Source organism: Epinephelus moara, chromosome 7, assembly GCF_006386435.1.
Source record: "Epinephelus moara isolate mb chromosome 7, YSFRI_EMoa_1.0, whole genome shotgun sequence".
Taxonomy (NCBI): Eukaryota; Metazoa; Chordata; class Actinopteri; order Perciformes; family Serranidae; genus Epinephelus; species Epinephelus moara.
This window is the reverse complement of record NC_065512.1, coordinates 35,894,725-35,917,998: the sequence shown is the minus strand read 5'-3', so window position 1 is coordinate 35,917,998 and position 23,274 is coordinate 35,894,725. Positions and strand designations below refer to the sequence as shown.

The window sequence follows — 23,274 nt, the reverse complement described above, 5'->3', positions numbered from 1 at the left end:
CTTCAATAAACAATAAGCATCTTCTCATCCTCGGTGGGTGTTTTGCCAGACTCCACCCACGCTGTGCGACATTTGGGATTTGTTATCTGAATTTTTCCCCTCCACTACCGTCAGCATCTTACAGCGCTGAGTGAGGCAGTTACTTTTCCAACAATCAGCACAAGTTTACTCCAAACTTTGCTGAAGAGAATAGTCTGTCTCAAAGCAATCATTCATAATAACACACGTGTAATGAGTCGCCAAGTCACACAGAGCAGAGGAAATATGGGTTTGTTTAAATAGGATTTTGTTTTGCTTCTTGAAGTTCTTGAGTAGCATTTGTCTTAAGTTATTACAGCACTCATTGAAATGCACAGATATAGTTATTAGCTGAAGACAGAGTATTTTAAAAACATAATCATTGACCTCAATTTTAGTCATTCCCAAAAGACATTACTAAAATGAATGAAGTGAGAACAATCTAAGAAAGAGCGACTTTTCTGCGTTTCTCCTCAGCTAACTCCAAGTGTGGCTACAAGAACAAAGTGTTGATTTATAGAGAGGAAAACAAATTAAAGGCTGGGATAGATTTCTTTTCTAACTGTAATATAATTACTCAAAATGAACATGTTCCTGAAATAAGTAAAAACAAGATTGTAAAGTATGTTGCTAAGAAACTCATTACAGCCCATCATTAGTGAGAACTCGAGCAAAAGCTTGTCTTCCACCAAACAACCAAACCCTTTTACTGCTCTTTTTTTCCACCAACAGAGCCAGGGAGATCTGTTTGGTTTTGTTTTTCCTTGTATCAGACTTACCAGAACTAGTATTCATGAAGTGATGCCACTCAGGTCTAGTGGTAGGGCAAAGTGATAGAGCTACATGGCCCTCCTAACTGTCATTGTTCAGAGGCACACTCCAAACCAAGTTTCATGAGAAATCATCAGTAAGATGGCTGAATAAGCAACAAAAGAAACTGACAAATGAATGTTCTTAATAATTATATGATGATAACCATGTTATCTTAATTTAATGCTGTTCCGACATTTGATGGTTGTTTTTTTTATAACAACCAAAGACTGTATATAAAGATGGACAATGCATCTCCACTTCCTCCCTCTGTACAAAAATTAAGCCAAAACATCCCAGATATGGCCGCTGCCATCTTGCGCTGCTGATGTTATTTGGTGCCAGAGTTTGCGCAGCCGCGAATGTTGTTTTGGCTTCACTTTTGGGGCTGTCATGTCGTTCATCTTTACATACGGTCTAATAACAAGCAAAACAAAGATATTGTTGATTGCTTGTGTCTCGGTAGCTATAAAAGTAGCTAACTATCTTTAGATTGTTTTTGCTGATTTGTTTATCACATTCCCACTTTTCCCCCACATTCCCCAGTCACATCCCCCCTGAGATGGCATATGATGCCTGAAATTTAACTTAAGTCCAGCAGTAAAGTCGCTGCATTTGTTACTGCTCCTCTAAGATCAACGCAGACTGGCAGGGTAGAAGCACAGGTTGCTGACGTTAGCCGACAGAGCATCGTTAGTGGCCTGGTAATGAAGCAGTATTCGGTTTTATCAGATGATTTGTTTAAGTGATTGACAGCATGAAGCTTAAGTTATGAGTTTATTACAAGCGCCCTTGCTTTTCTGTTTCTATCAGATTATTGTGATAATTCTGTTATTGCCATAGTCACATCTGTTTACGTAAATGCCATCAATGACAATGACGATACAGATGATGTATCAGGGTCTTGAAGGGTTACCCCATTTCATAGGGGAAGACTACTCCCCCTTGTAACTCTATCCAAGGAGCAAAGGGGCACTTGAAAACAAGGGGTAGGGGTACAAATAAGAAATGAGACTGGGCCCAAATGACAGACTTAGGCATGTGTAAATGCATATACAGGCCACACGTATGCACAGGTAGATACATATTGTAGAGAAGTAAATTCAGTAGAATATAAAAATAAACACATTCCAACGCTAATGTCACTCAAAAGATCTGTAAACATGTCTTTCATGAGATTGTTTAGTGGAACAGTTTGCTTATTCGAGGCAGTTAAGCTCTAATCTGTCTTGATTTTTTTTTTATTTGTAGCAGTAGGACTAAATGTTTCCTGGAGAAGCACTGCAGCTTTTCTCTGCCTTTACTGCATTTCCCCTGTAACAAGGCTGACACAATGTTGACACAAAGTTGCCAAAAAGAAGCCATCCATGTGCTGAAGACCATCTCTTTGCTCATAATTGTCAGCCAGCTTTCTGACTCATAAAATCTTTGTATAATGAAAAGGTATAAGGTTTTTTTTTACTCAGCTGAACAGATATTAGTTTAATATTTTGTGGAAATGTGTTTATTGGCTTTGTTTCTAGCTTAGCATAAATACTGAAGTCAGATGGAAACAGCTGGCCTGGCTCTGACCAAAACTGGAAAAAAAACCTTATTTTATGTACCCATACATTGACGGAAATGTAAAAATGACCATTTGTGGTTTTTATGAGGAGATATGTGGCAGAACTATTTCTTGGCAAACACTGATTTATCCATCTGCTCAGTGTTTCTGTGTGGCCTTTTTAGTCATTGTGCTGGTTGCCAAATAAAGTGAGCAGAAGTTTTTGTTTTGGTCTTTGTGCAAGCAGGATGGTACCAAATCTGGCTGAGTTTAATCATAAACAGTGTCCAAACCATGTTTCAAGCCAGTCTCAACTCCCAAAACAGTTTTGCAAAACAATTTCCTGTCCCAAAATGTACAATTAAAAAGATTATTGAGAACTTATTCCTGCAGTCACATTGAGCAAAATTGTAAGTGTTTCTCTGTTTCAGAGTCACAGCCACATTTACTGTACTATATGCAAGATATAGTTAGCAGTAGACCTGCAGTAATCAACACTGCTTCAATGTCAAATACAGACCTTGCTCAAAGTTGATTTGCAAACAATTATCAGTGTTTGTTTAACCAGAGGGTAACATTGGCACAATGAAGTCATGTAAGTGCAACAGGTCCTATTTGAAAGTCAATAAAGGACACTTTTCAGCTGCTGCAGAGCTATCTGCTGCTATAACTACTGTATTTCCACAATTTATAACTAGTATGCCACTCATTTATGGAGCTCTGTAAGACGCTGCATTGTCATGGTCAATATGGTTCTGCAAATATTTCACCAAAAAAAGCCTTGTGTTAACAAAGAAAATGATTCTGTTGACAGAAATGTTGTCATAGGGCTTTTATTTTGAAATGGACACAGGAAACGTTAAGTCAAAAAGAAAAACTTCAATTTTTTCATGTCTGTGACAGATAAAGACATTGAAACTGTAGTGAAAGTTTGTATAATGTCAATATGATTATAAAAAAAACATTTGCGCTATCTATTTTTTCTGAAACTGTGCGTGTCATGCAGAAGCAGGTGAGACCACACCTGAGCAGCCCTGCTCACATGCGCATGGTGACTGCTCTAACCTGTTAACACTGGTGCCAAAAACAAAAACACAGGCAGTGTGGCCCAGGCGTTAGGCAAAGGTATGGACTAAAGTGACATGACTTGGACTCGAGTCACAAATCTGATGACTTGCAACTCAACTTGGACTTTAACTTTGACTCGCAACTTCACTTGGATTTGAGCCTTTTGACTTGAAAATACTTGTGACTATCTTCAAAGTGTGGGACTTGAGTGCAAAGACTTGAGACTTAATTGTGACTTGCAAAACAATGACTTGGTCTCTCCTCTGCTCTTCAGTAAAATGTTTTCTCTTGCTTTCATATTAACTACTTGCTTTTAACTACAGTACATTACCCTGTGACTCAATAAATTTGAGTCATCATTCTTATACACACTTCTCTCACCATACTGTATGCAGTGAACAACTTTGTTTTGTCTTTGCAGGGAGCTAAAGACCAAGATTGAAAAAGAAGACACCAAGAGAGAGCTGCTGGGCAACCAGACCAGCCTGACTGAGTCACACTGTATTCGATGTCTCCAGCCCTTCAAGTTCCTGGTCAACAGCAAGCGTCAGTGTCTGGACTGCCAGCTGTACATATGCAAGTCCTGCAGTCTTTACAACAAGAAGGAGCAGGGCTGGGTGTGCGATCCCTGTCGCATGACCAGGTAACAAATGACAAATTTTAAAAAATGAAACTTGTAGTGATTCCAAGTGAAGCCAGCACCATGGTTGAAAGATGAGAAATCTGACCAAAAAATCTGAGACCCATTCAGAAAGTGCCAAGCCCTATGTGAAAGATACAAGTGTCGGGATGCACAATATTGGATTTTTTGCCAATATCCGATATGGCGACATATAACAACTCATTTACCAATACCAATATTGATACATTTTTCCCCACCTAATTTTAGTGATCATCCAGTCTCTTCTGTAATGGAATTAACATCATATTATACATGCATACTTTTATCATGATAGCCCACCAGCAGATGATGTTCATTTCATATCAGCCGGTAACGATGGTGTGTCGATATTATCATGCATCCCCTTTTTTCTTTTTTCTTTATTTTTGGGTGGTGGTGTTGGATTTTTATTTAAACTCAACATGTCAAAAGAGATGGTTGTGCTCATCTATAACATCTAGCCTGGACAAACGTTACAAACCCCCTCTTGCTCTTGCAGAGGTCACATTAAAGTGAATAAGGCACTTCAGCATCTTGCATGGTTGTGACCTAAACACATCACAACACAAACACAACACGTTTCCGGGTATGATGGCGCCTGTGTTTGGCTCTGCCGCTGCCCGGCTTTCCCGTGGGCTCCTACCTGTTCTTTGTATTGCTCTGTTCGTTCTACTGTTTGTCAACGATGGATTTGCTGCTCGGGTGTATGATCATCAGACTCTCCTGTTCATCAAGGTATCCATGGTGGATCATGGTGTTTCCACTCCTTGGAGTAGTCACCCACAATCCTCGGCGCCTCCGTTCGTGTCAGTGGCTACTGGCGTTCCCCGCAGTGGTTTGCAGCTTCAAGGCTCTCGCAAGTACAGAAGAAGGAGAGGGAGAAGGGCCGGAGTCCAGGTGAAGCTAAGATGACTCTGGAGGCGAGGTGTCGCTGGAAAACAGCACCGTTCTCTTCTGATGAGCCTTGGCTTAATGTTTCGCCTTACTCCGTGGAATGATCTCCCTTTATCGATGCGACTGTCAGACTCTCCGTTCTCCGACCTGTGTTTCCTGACTCGGCCGGGGAGCTGATCTCGGCCCCTCCAGTGTGTGGAATACATCGGTGTGGTGGAGGGAGTCCGCGTCATCTGTGCTCCCTGCCCCGGGTTTCCCCCGCCGACTGCGAGGAGTCTTCACCTCCCCAAATGGCGCTACTTAATGCACGCCCCATAGCGAACAAATCGTTTGTGCTAAACGACTTTGTCTTGTCTAAAAACTTGGACTTTCTTTTCCTGACGGAAACCTGGCGGAGGAATATGGAACTTGGCCCCCTCACTGAGCTCTGCCCGAAGGGCTACACTTTAATCAGCTCGCCCAGACTCTCAGACCGTGGTGGAGGACTTGCTGCGGTGCTCAGGAGCCGCTTTGTATGTCGCTCAGTGAGCACTGGGTCTTTCTCTACCTTTGAGCTTCAAATGATTAAAATTGGACGTAAAAATCCATTTTACTGTATTTTAATTTACCGTCATCCTGGCCCAAATGGCTCATTTTTGACTGAACTTACTGACTTCTTGGCCTCTATTCTTAAGCTATCCAGATTTATCATTGCTGGTGATTTTAATATACATGTTGATGATGTTTCAGACAATTTTGCCTCTAGCTTTATTAACATCACAGAGTCTTTTAACCTTACTCAGCATGTATTAGGCCCTACACACAATAGAGGGCACACTCTGGATCTTGTTTTTACTTTAGGTTTGAATATTGATTCTTTATCCCTTGAGGATCTTTTTATTACTGATCACAATTGTATTTTATTTGATTTGTCTTTTCATCTGGATTCCTTACCCTGCCGACGTATTATAAGCTCTCGCATCCTTAACCACCATTCTGCTGGAAAGTTCTCTGCTGCCTTCTACATTCTACATTCCTTTAATGATCACTGCCTTACTGTACTGGATGAAGTGGCCCCTATTAAAACTAGGCGGGCCCCCTGATCAAGCCCTCTCCTTGGATAAATGACAATATTCGTTCTCTGAAGAGAGACTGTCGAAGGGTCGAGCGCCTATGGAAATCCACTCAACTGCATGTCCACTATCTTTATTTTAAAGGGTTCTTCTAGCGTCTTTTAATAATGCAGTGAAGGATGCCAGAGCTGCTTATTTCTCCAGGCTTGTGTCTAATAATCGGTGTAATCCCAAAGTGTTATTTGAGACTATTGGTAATATTGTTACCCCTGCATCACCTGCTGTACCAATTTTCTCTGATGAGGAATGTAACAATTTTCTGTCTTTCTTTGTGGAAAAGATGGTGATCCTTGGTCCACTTCTATTTGCCTTGTACATGCTTCTCCTTGGGCAAATAATAAAACAGTTTAAAGGTATCTCTTATCACTGCTACGCAGATGATATTCAGCTTTATGCCTCCTTTAAACCCCACAACCTTGCTATACTGTCAGCTCTAAATGACTGTGTGACAGCTATAAAAAACTGGATGGCCAATAACTTTTTGCAGCTTAACTCTGATAAAACAGAAATCCTTATTTCTTGTCTCTAAGATCAAGGATGGTCTAGGTTTTCATACCTCAATGGTTAAATTATCTGTAAAAATTCTTGGTGTCACTGTGGACCAAGCTCTGACTCTGGACCAACATGTGAAGTTATTGATCCGCTCTTGCTTTTTCCAGCTGAGGAACATAGCCAAACTCAGGCCCATTGTGTCTCAAGCAGAGATGGAAATGTTGATCCATGCGTTTGTTTCGTCACGTCTGGATTATTGCAACTCTCTTTTTACCTGCCTCAGCAAATCGTCTCTGGATCGCCTACAACTAGTCCAAAACGCTGCTGCCAGACTGTTGACCAGGTCCCCCAAAAGGTCTCATGTGACTCCAATTTTAATTGCTCTCCACTGGCTCCCCATCAAATTTAGGATCCAATTTAAAGTTCTTGTGGTCATATATAGAGCTCTGCATGGTCAGGCACCGGCCTACATTAGAGATCTACTGCAGCCTTATGTCACCAGCAGGTCTCTGAGGTCCTCAGATCAGGGCCTGCTGGTAGTTCCTCGTTCTAGGCTGAAAACCAAAGGAGACTGCGCTTTTGAGGTTGTGGCACCTAAACTTTGGAACTCTCTCCCACTGAATTTAAGATCTGTGGACACCTTCAAAAAGCAGCTAAAGACCCATTTGTTTAGACTTGCCTTTGTTTGATTTTCTTTTTCTTTTTTCTTTTATATGTTCTGTCTATTTTCTCCCTTTACTGTGTTTTATGTCTATATGTATATTTCTTGCTTTATTGCCTCTGTAAAGCACTTTGTGACTTTTATGCTCTTGAAAGGTGCTATATAAATAAAGTTTATTATTATTATTATTATTATTATTATTATTATTACTTCCATGAAGAAACATGCATAAATTCAATGTTTTAATCTGTGCCTTTGTGGTTCTACACAGTTGTGATGGCCTTGGCTTTGGCTTTAGAACTTTACTGGTTATCTCTGTTGACCTGCCTTTAATCATGATAAAAGAATGAAAACTAATGTTTTCACGCTATGAGTAAACTGAAAATTATACACCAGTCACCAGTGGGATTGAAGGGTTTACTGGCTTATGAATACTCTATTGGAGAGCTGCACAGCTATACAGCTTGGCCTTGTATTTTTATAACAAACCTCTCTTGTAAAGTAATCTGTGAAAACTAAAAAAACTATGAAACCATGGTGTTTGGTAGTTTATCCATGTCATTGCACACTGTGGGTCTGACGCAAAGCTATTGATGGAAATTTGATAATAGTTTTGAAAGAAAATGAAAGCAAAGTACAAGCTAAGTCAAAAGATGCTTGAGCTATGCTTTAAAGTCCATAGTTCCAGAATAAACTCGGTGATGTGTTTGTGAGTATGACAGCACTTAATCAATACATTTGTTAGCTTTTCAGCAGCTAGTGGGCAAACACTTTGATCTGACTTGGCAGCTCGACTGAGGTCTGAATATTTGTTAATGTGCAGTACATGAGTTACGTGTATTTAAAATAGAATTTAATACAGCCAGCTCGTTCCAGCTCCATATGTAACCATTATACCGTTGTTTGCTCAGATGTGGCTCAGCACTGAAAAGCCCTTTCACTGAACTCAGCCAGTGTCTGGAAAATATCATGCTATGCATCTCATGCTTCAACCTGAACTTCAACATAGCAGTCAACAATATCTTGCTCTTGCTTTGTATGACAAAAGGCATATTCAGTGTCTGTTGTAGGAATGTTTTATTACCACATAATTACTGGTAATACACTGATGATCTATGTATGAAATCATTAGTACCAATTTTGCTTTTTCAATTTCCTTTAACAGGATCCTCAAGATTGGTACTTTGGAGTGGTACCATGAAAATGTCCGTGCCCGCTTTAAGCGCTTCGGCAGTGCCAAGGTGATGAGATCTCTTTTCAAGAGGTTGAGCGGAGAACCCAGTTGCTCCCAGAATGACCTTGAAGGTGAGTTTTATTATCAAAATGCCTTTGTGAGTGGTTTTCTGTACAGAAAATAATGTGAGGATTTGTTACAAAATTGGTTTTTGAAAGGTTTCAGGAGTTTCCCTACATAATGCCTGCTTTATAAAGTGATTTAAATACTTGTATCTGGAATGTTTTATTTCTTGATCCATTTGTGAAAATTGGTAAGTGAATGGTTAACACTAGCCTGGTGAAACCATCCTGATCTCGCAAGCTCATATTCTATTTCAGTCTGGCCATGGAATCATAAACGCGAATTCTGGCATCAATTTTGGCTTACCGGGCCAATCACAACCTTTTATTACTTTGGAGCGGGCTATTTGAAATCACGTCATCAGAATAGGAGGGACAAGGAGCGGAGTGAATGCATTTCGTAAACAACCAACATGGCTACTGATTTTGAAATTGCGATGGTAAATATGTTGAACGAACTGGAATGTATATTTTCTTTAAAAGCAGAACAAACGGCTGCACTGAAAGCTTTTATTGAAAAAAAGGATGTGTTTGCCGTCCTTCCTACGGGGTTTGGTAAAAGTTTAATTTATCAACTGGCTCCGTTGATCGGGAAAAACATGGGACTCTGCGAAAACCCAGTGGCTATTGTTGTTTCTTCACTAGTTGCTCTCATGGAGGAGCAGGTCAGGGAAGCGACCAAGCTGGGAATCACAGCCATACAACTCGGAGTCCACAGTGAGGAGGAAATCCGCAAAGACGGCAACACTCTTTCCCAGACATCATCACAGCTCATCTCCGCTGCACGCTGCACTTGCTTGCTGGTCTGATTACAGTTGCGTTGTGCTAGCCTACGTCACGCGTTTCGTTTACTCTGATTGGTTTTCCGTTATTCCAATTGCGTGAAGGGGCACTTTGAGTGACAACCGCTGACACCGCCCCTCGGGAATAGAGGAAATGCACAGTCCGTGTCCAGACCCATTTGCGTTTTGCGAATTGGGTCTGGCAATGCCAGGCTAGGTTAACACCCCTTTACTTAACAAATACTGTCACTGTGGCCTTTCAGCAAAGAGATTAACCCCAGCTGACGGGAGCTGCTCAGTGGTTTACATTCAGAAACTGTGGTTATTTTGAGCAGCTGCCAGGTGGGAGTATCTGTATGAATGTGAAGCAGTGCAAATGAAAGGTTACAAATGAGTTAGAATGTCAGTTGTCGGGTCAAGGTGACTTTGAAGAGCCAATCATAAAAAATTTCCATCTGTTCCACTCAGTTTTTTTACAAGTCCTCTGGAGGTGCTGCAGGTCAAAAGTTGAGTCGCAGGGCATTGCTAGAGGTCAGCTTGAGCTTACCATTAAAAATCCCCAAAAAATGAAAGGCTTCAAGGAGACGCAACAGCTGCACACTGCACTGTAAGTGCATAGAGAATGTGTATTAGCCCACTGAATCACACTCCCACATCTGATAATTGGTAAAACCTCACCATGACAAGTGCGTCACATGTGTGGGTTGTGTCAGTTGTCAAGTTAAAGTTTAAGAATTGGACTTGGTGGTGTACTACTTTTTCTAAGAGAAGCTCATTTTATCTAAATGAACAACAAGTTCTTCATGTTAATGCAAGTAGCATGAACATTATTGAAATGAATGCCTTTGCAGTTACCAAGTCTCAGTTGTAAGGTTGACCACATACAGGATATCAGACAGTACTCGCCACTATCATAAAAACACCAAATTAGGGGATATAATTTTAAAGAATGGTGTTCACCCCTCCAGTAGCCCTCCACACACTTGGAGAATCTATAACAAGGAGTCTTAAAGCTGTTCTGGCAGCTCCTGGCGGACCAACATCTTCCTAAGAGCCATCGCTGTATTTCTTGTGTGTCGCCCACACGTCTATGAGACCCTTCATTTTTCTGACACTGAGTCACAAGAATTAAATTTCCTTTCTCTTTTTCAGATAGTAAGCCGTCATCAACAGTCTGCCAAATCTGTCACAGGGATTTAATCTCTTCCATCTTTCCTGTTTTTCCGGCTCTGGCTCCTCACAGCTGTGCCGAGTGCTGTCTCAGGCCTGGTTATGGCTCAGGCCAGGTCCGCCAATGTCAGGTTTTTGTCCTTAACTGACCAGTGCACTTGGAAGGTTAGCCTTGTCAGACATTTACAATGACTGCTGTACCTCTTTAGACATTATTACCAGAGACACTCATGTGGTGAAAAGCCCTGTTTATGTTTGCTGCTGGTGTTTAAAGTCTAATGCAGTGACGGTATTGAGGCCTCATCAAAACTTTTCCAGCACTTTTTGCTCTCTTTTTGAAGTCCTTCACGCAGCATTGCCAATATCCTCTGGCCAAACCCATAGCATATAAAACAAGTGCCCTTGAAGCACACTGTATATCAGCTTTAACCATTATTATACACAGCAGGTCTCCAAGTGAGATCATAGCATCAGGAGATCAATGAGTTATGAGGGACAGCCGGGACTCCTGGTACTGCTTACGCTGAGTCACCCTCGAGAATTTTGGGACAGGATACAGAACGAGTTAGTTTGCTGGCTTAGCCCGACGGGCCTTGTGATCATCCAGTCACATGTCTCCCATTCTGTGCCTGGAATTGAAGGATTCAGTCCTGCAGAGCTCCACCGACCAGAAGCAGAGAGGACAGGGAAAGAGACAGAAAGAGGGAGGGCGAACAAAAGTTTTGTTTGTCATGTATTTATGTGGAATCCAGCTCACAGAGGGTGCACAGATGCAAGCTTTATTTATGAAATACAGCCATAAATATGCATGTTAACAGATGCATTACGTTTAAAATGCTCTGCAACTCATCACATGTGGACATTCATGTGACCACGTGGATTAAAGTCAACATGCATGACTGTACACTCAGACACACACACATTCTTTTGCTGTCTTTTTACTGTATGTATTCTGCTGTGGTCCGTTGGGCCCCCAAAGCTCGGAGGGTGTCATCCTATTTTCTCTGCAGTTTCTTTTGTGCACGTGGGGAGCTGTAACACTGATGCTAACAACAGAGCCTTTGTTCACATACGCTGCATTAAAAGGAGTTTAATTTAATTAGTTGGCTGACCTCGACTCTTCAGTTTAAAAGTGCTACTGCTGCTTCTGCTTCTGATTATAATTTTATGTGGAAAGTAAGGACTACCTGAATTATCCCGAATTTGCTGAACTATTTATTACAGTTACTGAATGTCAAAATTGCAAAACTAACCTCATCAATTTTCTATTCAAATTGTAATTAAACACTATGATTTAAGATGTGTCTTGTTTCATCTTTTCTGTTTTCCAGAGCCTCATGAATACGATACACAGAGCATACCGGAGGTCCACGGTAAGTAGACTAAACTAAATGACTAATCCAAATCATAAGCAAAGGTCAGGTATTGTTGACAGATATCTCTATTGATTTGAATATACTTCTTCTTTTTTTCTTCTTTTATTCAATAGTTTGTTGCTTTTTACCAAATATTACCTCAAGTAGCCTAAAAACAAGGCTGTGTCTATGTCATGCTAGCGGCTCTGTGGGGCTGTACTTTAGCTTAGCAGTGCTTTGAACTAAATGCTAACATCATCATGCTGATATGCTGATGCATTTGCTGTGTTCCATTTACCTCAGAAGTCAGAAGTTGAAGCTGGGCATGACGCACTCAAGTTGAACACATGCCAGTACAAGAAGTTGGAAAACCAAGACAGTTCTAGCTAACTTAGCCATTGTTAGCAATAGCCGTTGATAACATCACGTTAAGCACATTATATTTAATATATTTTGTGCATTGAAGCTGGAGCCATTTTGTTCCTATGAAAGTTGCTCAGTGGCGCATGAAGCCAGAAAAAGCTCTATGTATGTGTACAAAATTACTCGGATGATCTGCACAGTTTCCACATTGGGTCCATAGCGCAAGTGCACCAGAGACTTCTGCTGGCCAAGCCAGCTTCTTCTAGTTTAGCACTACACTAATTTAAATGGGGATGAAATTATTTAATTTCACAGCTCTTCTAGAATTTCCAAATGTTATCAGACCATATGGATTTAATCCTGATAGTGGACTGAGTCATTTCAAGGGGATTTAACACTCAAACAAATGTATCTACTGGTAAACAGTTGTCTCTTTCACAATGTAAGTCTATGGGAAAAAGTCTTTCTGGGCCCAATGGCATCACGTGACAGACCCAGGAGTTGTAATTCCACAGCACACTTCCTGGGGGCCTGCACTATGTGGCAAATCCTGTTAATTACAGCTGTGTGCTGTTCACATTGTGTGCACTGATTGTCAGACATTTCAGAGTCACTTTCAGTCAGTCTGTGTGGTCAAGGCTGGATTGCCACCCAGACAATGTAGCCCTTTATAAATCAAATGCTACTTGGTTTTTTGTAACTTGATTAATTGCAAATTTGTTTGGGGACTTTAAGGTGGGTCCTTCGTGTTACCTGTTTTGTTGTCATAGTAAGGGGCCCTTCACATTCCTATACGCAACCATGTTTCACCATATGACCACAAAAAGTGGTCAGTTAGAGTCCAATAAATTTTCCCCAGAGGCCCCATCGAGGCTTTACTCAGCCATGTGTGTGGTCTTCATAGGATCCATTCTGGAATCACATGAATGTTTAATTACTAGTATGCTGCCTAGTTTACTAACAGTTTAGTCACAATATTTAGGATGGTAATGAATAAACACAATGATAGTGTAAATCCGGGTAATTTGAAATTTAGTCTTAGTATTGAACATTCCCATTAGACTATTAAAGTGATCCATATAAACCTTGCAGTTTTGAATGTCACATACAGCGGGTACAGCGGTTTGGGAATGGACCAAATGGTTCTGGTTAGGCTGGCACAGTCATGGCTCGCCTGGCTTTTATTCACATTGGCATATCAAGAGTAGAAAAGCAGAGCCAGGGAAGTGTTAGTCAGGGAGAGTCAGCAAGGTTTAAAACAAATATGGTTAGTGGCAAGTATTTCTATTACTTCATCATTATCATTAGAGGTAGTAGTAGTAATTATAACAGTAATGGTGCTTGAAGTTTTTTTTGTGTCCATCTGCAAAAAAAAATTCCTGCAGATTATTTCAGAGTGATGTAGCAAAAGTCTATCAAATTGATTCATGTTGGAAATGAGTATTAGTGCAGTAACTATTCGCAGCTGTTTATTGTAATGTGCATGAACCTAATCTGTAATGTTGTTGTTCTGCTCAGGCTTTCAAGTTTATCTCTTTATTGGCTGATCTGGGAAGCTCATTCTTGAACACATCTCTGGAGCTTTTGTTGTTCCCAGCGTCTCCTTCCTCTCCCTCTCACTATCCAACAGGGAACTGTTACGTAGAATTGCAGCTCACTCATAAACACGCTCATAAAGAGGGGCTGAAAACACACATCTGCCTGATGGAAAAAAGAGCATTTGATTTGCTGCATGACCTGCAGTTTGCATCTTGCTGTAAAGACAAAGGTTATTAGGTTAACTGTTATGTAGCTGTTTTGTAATGTGAGGTGTAATTATCTACTAAGTCAGCCTTGTGTGACTTTAGGTTTGCTCACAAATGCAGGCATACAGAGAAATACCAGATTATTTTATTTGTGTACTGCATTACTTTACAGAAATCATACACTTTTTTTGCGCAGTATGATTTCATTCAGTTACTGTTAAAAGCTTCAGGTTAACACTAACATGTCTGTCTTCTTTATCAGCAGATGGGTATGAGGAGAACAGTATGGACACAACGGATTCACAACACTACAAGGGGGTATGGAAACTAGCTTGTTCTATTATGGTTAAAGAACAAGTACATGCGGTTCTTTTCCCTATGCTTTCCTATTAACGGCCTAATCTTTGTTTGCTTGTTGAGAACATTAAATGAATAGGCAGCTTGTAGCTATTTTGTAGGTACTTAAGTTTTAGTGAGTCTGTGGCCAGCAGAAGGCATTCCTGTGATATGCATCATAAAACAAGAAGCAGATACCTATCTGTTCCCAGACAGCAGAACATGAGCAGTTCGGGTTTTTTCTCGCTTTATTAATGTTGAGACCTCAACACATAAGAACCCACAAATACTACCTGATTCATTTCAGTTGTATTGATTTGTTGCCCACACCTAACATGTTTCAGTTTTCTTAATTAAAAGATATTCCAGTGAGGGGAACCAAATCTCATCTGCAAAACATTCAAGTCCAAATGAGCATTTTGCATGCACATGTTTTTTGAAAGAACTCAGAGTTTGCAAGGCTCTACTGTGCTCAGCTCTGATTTTTGTCATGCTGACGGCTCCTTCCTGTGTTAAAAAGCAGAGGTGTTTTCTACACAGGTTATCTATGTGATCTAGGCCACCCCTCACAACTGGAATGCCTTGACAGCTTGTGATGACTAAGGTTAGGCACAGTCCAACCGGCAATGACGGTGGTGCACTGTGGGTAAATACCAAGCTGTCATACATAATCACACACATAAAAGAGGCAGAGCAGAGTTGAAAGAGCCTCTGGTTCAAGTCCTGAGATTGTAAAAATGGCACACTGAGTCCACTGGAATTCATCATAAAAACCAAGACTACTATTGTTTATACCACAGTCTCTGTGTAATAAGGGAGCTAAGCTTTGTTTATTTTCAATCACTGCAGCGCCTGCTGAGTAGAAAAAATGTTGACAGGACTCTTGGGCTGTGCTGGGTCTCCGGATGCTTTGCCTTTGTTTCCAGTGTGCCTCCCGATTAAGGTTTTGTTTATAACTTATATGATTAGACTTTTGATGGATGTTGCAAAAAGACTGACTACAAGAAGGCCATGTGGTGCTTCCTGCATCCCTTGTTTGATTTTCACTTAGACAGAGTGCCCTCTACTGCTCCAACTATAGTATTGCCTTTTGAAACACCTCACTGATCCCTGACCAGAAACTTTCTTGATATTTTCATCCACTTAGAGGTGTTACAGTGTAACCACATGGTGGATTGTGGAGCCTGTAGGGATTCAGTGTCCTATTCAAGGACTCTTGGATAGAGTGGCTCCTCTGTTAACAACACAGGGCTTCAACCTGAGACCCTGTCTTTCTTGGCCACATAGCCCAATAGCATATAGCACATTCTGCTAGCCCCAGTTTGTTTCTCTTCTAATGTCACATTTAAGTAAAAGTGCTAAATATACATGTCTCCCTCTCCAAAAAAATATAAACCTAGCAACCGAGACTGTTTAACAACACTTGCCACTGTTCTGAGAGACTCTTTTAACCATCTGGAGGAAAAATTATTCCATCTGCTGCACATTAAAAAAGATTCTTAACTCAGTTCCCAAGACTTTTTCCTAATCCAAGCAAAAATGGCATATGTACATGCTCAGTTTGTACAATGTAGTATTATTAAAAATAGTATTATTAGTTAGGGCGGCATGGTGGTGTGGTGGTTAGCACTCTCGCCTCACAGCAAGAGGGTTGCCGGTTCGATCCCGGGCGTGGGAGCCCTTCTGTGCGGAGTTTGCATGTTCTCCCCGTGTCAGCGTGGGTTCTCTCCGGGCACTCCGGCTTCCTCCCACAGTCCAAAGACATGCAGATTGGGGACTAGGTTAATTGATAACTCTAAATTGTCCGTAGGTGTGAATGTGAGCGTGAATGGTTGTCTGTCTCTATGTGTCAGCCCTGCGATAGTCTGGCGACCTGTCCAGGGTGTACCCTGCCTCTCGCCCGATGTCAGCTGGGATAGGCTCCAGCCCCCCCGCGACCCTCAAGAGGATGAAGCGGTTAGAAGATGAATGAATGAATGAATTATTAGTTAGATTGGCATTTATTTAGTTAACTTTCCAATTTTATATTTTCATACAAATACCACTTTTATATTTTGCTTGTGTTTGACAAAAGGAGCAAAAACATATTGTATGTCATTTCTGGCTGCCAGATGATTTTTTTTGTTTGTTTTTGGTTTGTTTTTTTGTGCAACTGACAATTTTTTGTTGTGTTTCTGAAGATTCTAGCAATACCCTCAGTAACTGTTGTTATTCATCCTTCTGGGTTCTTTAAAGACTGCTAGATATATATTTTGAGAGGAACAAACTCTGTTTATGTGTTCGCCAAAAGAAATAATTAGTAAATCATTTCCATCGTGCTTAATTTTGGTAATTTTGGTGTTTTGCAATGGTGAGAATTTAGGAATCCTTCTTATCCTCTCCTCTCCTCTTTTCTCCTTGGGTCTACACTTGTTTATTTGAATCATCTTTCTTACCTCCCTACTCTCTCCTCTCTATTGGTGATGGTGTTTCCCTTTCTGCTTTCCAAAGATGAAAAAGGCCAAAAGGCGGCTAACTGTCGATCCCTTTGATTTTGAACCGGGCTTTGACAACTTCATCAATTCAAGAGGACGGCCAAACCAGGTAGAGGCTGAATGACACCAGAACCAGCTTTTCTCCAAACCAAACTAATTTGCATGCCTTCATACAAGGGGCCCATTGTCTGTTCTTTCTTTAGCTCATTTCTGTTCTCTTTCTTCACTAAACATTGTCTGGTTTGGCAAGACAATATTACATTATTCATTCATTTTCGTGTCTGGACTCATTGTGTTCATCCCAGTATGCACAGAAACAAACACATTGTGTCAGCTCATTAACAGCATGCTTTGACCAGACAGCATTTCACCAAATATAAAGAGACACAAGTCACATGAAACCAAGTCACAATGGCTGTATCATTAAGGGATCACATGGCAAATAAATTCTTAAAAATTAAATGTGATGAACTGTAAAAGCAGAGTTGTTGCATTATTGGCCACAACCAACATATTAAACATCAACACATCAAACTACTGCCAGGAAGAACACCAAATCAAGAGGCTAGTCAGCTTAGTTGTAATTTTATAACTGTAGATAGCTTTGGTCACATTTATAAAATCTGAACAGTTTAACATAACTCATAACATAACATTACTGCTGTGCCACAACTTGAACCAGCTCCACTCATTATGTCATTGTAGCCCACTGTGTTTCATGATCATTGTTTGATTTCATTATTTCTATTATTAATCAATACAAGAAAAGTTATTTAGTTTGCCGCCACAGCAAGGCTGTAAAGCCATGTATGGCATGACGATGTTCTGTAGCCTTATTTAGCCACTTGTTAGCAACTGCCTTTTTTAAGACATGTAAAACCTTCACAATTCAAGAGTGTGGTATTTACTAACATGTAAGTCATAGAACAAAATGTGAAAGTCTCTTCAGCTTGTGTTACCTGTAGACATCTAGCCAAAAACCCCTTCAGAAAAGCTGTTGACTTTGAGATGAGAGAACTGGGAGTACAAAAATGCCAACTCATTTCCGAGATTTAGGACTCATTCCTGAGGCTTTCTTTTTTACCCTAATTTTTTAAATCATATCTTTGTGACAACACCAGCCTTCTTTCTCTGACACAGAGTTTCTATTTAACCCTAAAACAGCATCAGTACGAGCATCATCAGCTCCTCTGTACCAGTGAACAGTTTGTCACAATAGCACTCACCACTCTCCATCCTCATTCTTAGGCCCCAGTCTCCCATAACATCATGGACATGGATGTAGGTGAGAGGGAGTCAATGCTTGCTGAGGCCGATATGGCCTCTGTTTTCCACCAGATTTTGGAGGAGCAATGCAAAGGTCTGCATCTGGGAATGGCTCCACAGCAAGGTAAGGAAAGGACAAAACACATCTCGGGTCACCTAAAAGGTTTCAACAAACTTCTCTAAAGTATGTGGGTATAAAAACAACAAATTTACACATAGCTACAGCACACAAATGAAGACCTAGTGACAGCAGCAAGTAACGTGTAAAGGAACCCACTGTAGTGTTAGTAACAATGTTAACTTATTTGGAGAAACACACAGTTAAAAGGGCTAACTAGCTAAAACAAAAACGCCTTATTTCCGTAAACCACAGTCTATAAAAATAATGGATGTAGATGCCTTGTCGTCACCCATCAGTTTGTGGACTCGAGATGGACATTTCAGCTGTAGCCATTTTGGTTTTTTGGAGCCAGAAGAGACCATATTTGGGCGAGAGGCTGGAGCTGTGGATGAGTGAGGGGTTTATCTGACTCAGATGCTGGAGACAGTATCGGCAGACCACCCTTAATTATGCAAAACTTTAAGCCTTAATAAAATGTAACGGGATGAGTTATTTAAAAATTCACCCCCTGTGAGTTGTCATGATGGAGGAAATTAGCTGTAGAGACCAAGACTGTATTCTCTTCCATGCTAACAGCTAATGGTTAGCTAGTTAATTTCAAAACGTGCACACAGAAATAGTAATGTTTGTTCAATCATTGTGTTTATAGACTTTACAAACACCAGATTAGTCTAAACGGTGATATAGTGACATGAAAAATGTGAGATATTCATATATATATATAGCTAAACTCTGCTGGTTTTCTACCCATAAGTATTTGTAAACAACAAGGCGATTCCCTCGGAAGGGACACTAACAACTCAAAGTACACATCAAATAAAATTTCTCCAAACATGTTTTTTGTTATTTTAGGTAGTTATTATCACGCTAATGTATGCTCAAGTGTCCATTTCCCCCGATAAGTTGGTTTTAATTCGTTATTTGATTCTATAAACACAGTCTGACCATCTCAAGCTTTTATTTTGGTACTTCCAGTGACCGGCAGTGTGAAGTTGCATATTAGCTAAATATTTAGTTTCACCCAGAACATTTAGATTTAACATTGAACATTTAGATTTAGATTTAGATTTAACATTTAGATTTATATTTAATATTTAGATTTAACATTTAGATTTAGATTTAATATTTAGATTTAGATTTAACATTTAGATTTAGATTTAGCATTTAGATTTAGATTTAGCATTTAGATTTAATATTTAGATTTAGCATTTAGATTTAGATTTAATATTTAGATTTAGATTTAACATTTAGATTTAGATTTAGCATTTAGATTTAGATTTAATATTTAGATTTATATTTAGCATTTAAATTTAGATTTAGATTTAATATTTAGATTTAGATTTAGCATTTAGATTTAACATTTAGATTTAGATTTAATATTTAGATTTAACATTTGGATTTAGATTTAGCATTTAGATTTAATATTTAGATTTAGATTTAATATTTAGATTTAACTATTCAATATATTTCTAAGTTAACAAATATTGCTGTAAATGTGGTAAAAGGTGACGTTAAAAAATTCACAACACTTTTTTAAACATTGTTTGAAGCTAAATGTGGCAAAATGTTGATGTTATTTTCAGCGTGAGCCACTTTACAAACAGCACCCCATAGTACACGACTGTTCAGGCTCAGGCAAGGTTGCAAAACAATTATTGGGCATGTCTTTGTAATAAACATTTGTTTAACCAGAAATAAATGCATTCAAATTATAATCCAAAAAAACTTTTAACTAACTAGCTTCTGCTATTTATAGCATCGTGGGTTTTCTATCCCCCAAAAAGGGGCACTGTCTAGATGTTTTGGGAAGTATCCACATGTGCCATATGTGTTACATTGTGTAGAATGACATTAGCTGCTTGTGATCACCTTGTCACTACGTTTTAGCAAAAAAACAGTTTTATGAAATAACCCAGCCTGAGGAATGTACAGAGCTGGAGGAAATTAAAGAATTTCTTCTTCAGCTGTCTAACAAACACTTGCCGCTATTTATGTAACTGTGCTATCAGGATCAACTGGTCATGTTTCTGTTATAATAGTCATGGTGACTGTTCAAAATGTATGTTTTTTTCAGCCTAACATACTGTGGAGCACTGACTGAATACCTGAAAAAAATAATACTAAAAATCACATGTTCATTTATTTTTGCCTGCCTGAAATAAATGTGGAAACAGTATTGCTCATTTTATGTATTAATTTACCTTTTTATTTTTTTTCTAGATAACCTTGCATACCCAGACAACCAACCTACTCCATCTCACTCCATCTCCCAGCTCAGTTACTCCTCATGTGGCAGTGGAAGTGCTTGGGGCCCCCGGGGCAGCAGCAGCTATCTGCCCGGCCCCGATGACTTAGAGGAAGATGACCACTGCCAGCACTACCCTCTCTACCAGTCTCATCTGGGCCACTGCAGCCACACCTCCCAGGAGAGCCTGAACTCACCAAAACCTTCGCCACAGGTTTTTAATATCATGCATATTATTATCTTTCAGTCATCATATGAAATCCTCATGACATTAAATTTCTTTGGCAGATGGCTTTGGGACACTCATAAATTCATTTTTTATGTTTTTCTGAAGTAGCCTATTAATGATGCATTCAGCTCATAAATCATGACACATTTTCTCCCCCACATTGGTTGCTTTTAACAATAAAAAAGTACCAACAGCAGTGATTCTGGCCCTGGTACTACTTGGTATGGAATCAAAACCAATTTTTTGGTTTGATCACCGTACCCTATTCCACACCTCATAACACATGCAAACACATGAATCAGAAACTTAATTCACATTCAACCTCCTTACATAATCAGTTCCCATCATAGCAAGGATATTCTGTCTGATATCAATTAACTTTACTGATGTATATAAAACCCATATGGCTATTATTGATGGATTATGAAAGTTTAATGTTCAAGATTTTTCTTCCTTGGAACAGTTTGACAGTCTCTAAAAAAAAAAAGCATTTAAACCCAGAGGCATTAAACGCAAGAAAACCTTTTTATTTGACATGTTGATGGGGGACAAACTGAACAATAGTCAGTATTACCCCAGCATTGGAATCAAACTAAAAAGTGTGAAATCGACGAAGGGTGAGGCTATCCAGTAGATTTTTTAATCTTTATTTATCTATGTATTTGTTCATTTATTTATTTAGCTTTACCTAATAGTATATTCAGGGGAGCCAAGGACAATGTGAACACTTCAACTGGCAACATTTGACTGCATGGTATAGCTCTGAGCTCACTGCCCCATGCTGTGTTGGAAGGAATTTGCATCATTAAAATGGGCAGTAAATGGCAAGATGAAACTATAAACGTAACTCTCAAAACTATAATCTAATCTTGCCCTGTTTGGGTTGTAAAGAAGAGGCAAAATCTGGCACAATACGCATATCATCTGTACAATCACTAAGTGTGGTTTGGAGTCATATATCTGAAAGACAGCAGCTAATGAACTGTTTATCCAGGTCTTTTGAGCAGCACATGTTGGAACTCTAACACACACACCTACACACACACACACGCACACACACACACACACACACACACACACACACACACACAAGTTCATCAAACTGACACGTTGAGTGATGTAGGGCAGACAGCTGCTAGATCAGAGGAGGGTTACATACATGACATCAGTGTCTATTTATGTGATAGCATACAACTCAGTCCCTGGAAAGGATCACAACAACTGTTGCTGATCTGTTCATGGGGAGCAGATAAAAAACAGACTTTGTTTACCATTAGTTTGGCTGACTTTGAGCAGGCTGCTTTTCTTTCTGCTGTCAGCAGTCAGTGAGCCTACATGTGTCCTCATGTGCCGTACAGTTATGGTTGCATGTGTCTTTGAGTTGATTCAGACATGCTGTGGAACATTAATAACTCAGATATGATTGGGACTAACTGAATCAAATTATGTTCTTTGAAGTTATTAAAAATAAGGAATATGAAAACAGAGGTGATAAAGCTCTGTGATGGAAGGCAGCCATGACAATAAAAGGATCAGCGGTTTCAGTCCCACCTGGCCGTTTGCTGATTTCCACTTTCAATATCTGGTGTCATGGCAAATTTGTTTCACAGCTGGGCAGCACACTGGGAGACACAAACAGAAAACATACAGCCCAGACATGTGCCTGTCAGACATCAAAAACAGGCTTGATTGTCAGACACCAGTTACTCATCCTACACACGGTTTTCGCTTCCTGTCCGTTTGATACTGATTTGGAAAAAATTCAAGCCGCCAAGCGAGGCTGAAAGTCAAGTGACGTATCCAATTTGATAATGTTTGTGGAACAAGACATCAGGATGAGTCAGAAATTACAGATTCTGTTGCAGGCACAAGGCACATGTGGGGCAGAAATGGTGTAGAGTAGCGTTGCAGCTTGTTTACATGTTTAATATACAGACAAATGACAAATTAAAGGAACAACCTGAATAAATGAGCAGAGAACATAACAAAATGTGGATGCTTCCATACAAGGCACGAGGGCTCACTGACTGGTTTGTTGAAGGGAGTTTGGACTGATGTGCAATGGCGTGTCAACACAGAAAACCTTTTAGCTGTGTTTTTCAGTCATCCATCTGGATGACTGAATGGAATATGGACTACATATATTTCAATTATTAATCAATGCAGATGTCTACACTGACTGCCAAATGAATCATTATGGTTAGGTTCAGGCTGTCGTGCATTGTTTGCACATATACCTACTAGGGCTGTACCCAGATATTCGGATATTCGAATATTCATTTCTATGGGTAGGTATTCATTATGAAAATTTGGTATTCGATATTCATTTTTTTATTTACTTTTTTTTTTTTTTTTTAACATATTTTTGTGGTGCTAAATGTAGTCTTTTTGTTGTTGGTAAATGTAGGTTATCAATAAAGGTTATCAAAACTTTTAAATTGCATTGTTAAAAATGTGAAAATATAGTATCGCCTACCAACAGAGCTTGTGTGCACGGCAGGCTTGAGCACATCCGTCTGAGGCTGTGGATCAATGCCAGGTTTTACCACTTTATCACTATTCCCTCTAACATGTAGCTGTTTTTTCGTTATCTTTTGAATTTAACATGAATTATGGAACCGTTTTTGTCAATG

At 39.7% G+C, this 23,274-nt stretch overlaps 1 protein-coding gene across 1 annotated transcript in view; it reads left to right on the top strand.

Annotated features, from left to right (window-relative positions):
* mlphb (melanophilin b) overlaps positions 1-23,274 on the top strand; it is a 58,359-nt gene that overhangs the window by 12,631 nt on the left and 22,454 nt on the right. The window contains exons 3-9 of the mRNA XM_050049900.1: positions 3,861-4,082; positions 8,425-8,564; positions 11,839-11,880; positions 14,233-14,288; positions 16,797-16,889; positions 18,029-18,170; positions 20,388-20,626. Of these exons, the coding sequence (XP_049905857.1) occupies positions 3,861-4,082; positions 8,425-8,564; positions 11,839-11,880; positions 14,233-14,288; positions 16,797-16,889; positions 18,029-18,170; positions 20,388-20,626 (934 nt within the window). The remainder of the gene's footprint in view (positions 1-3,860; positions 4,083-8,424; positions 8,565-11,838; positions 11,881-14,232; positions 14,289-16,796; positions 16,890-18,028; positions 18,171-20,387; positions 20,627-23,274) is intronic.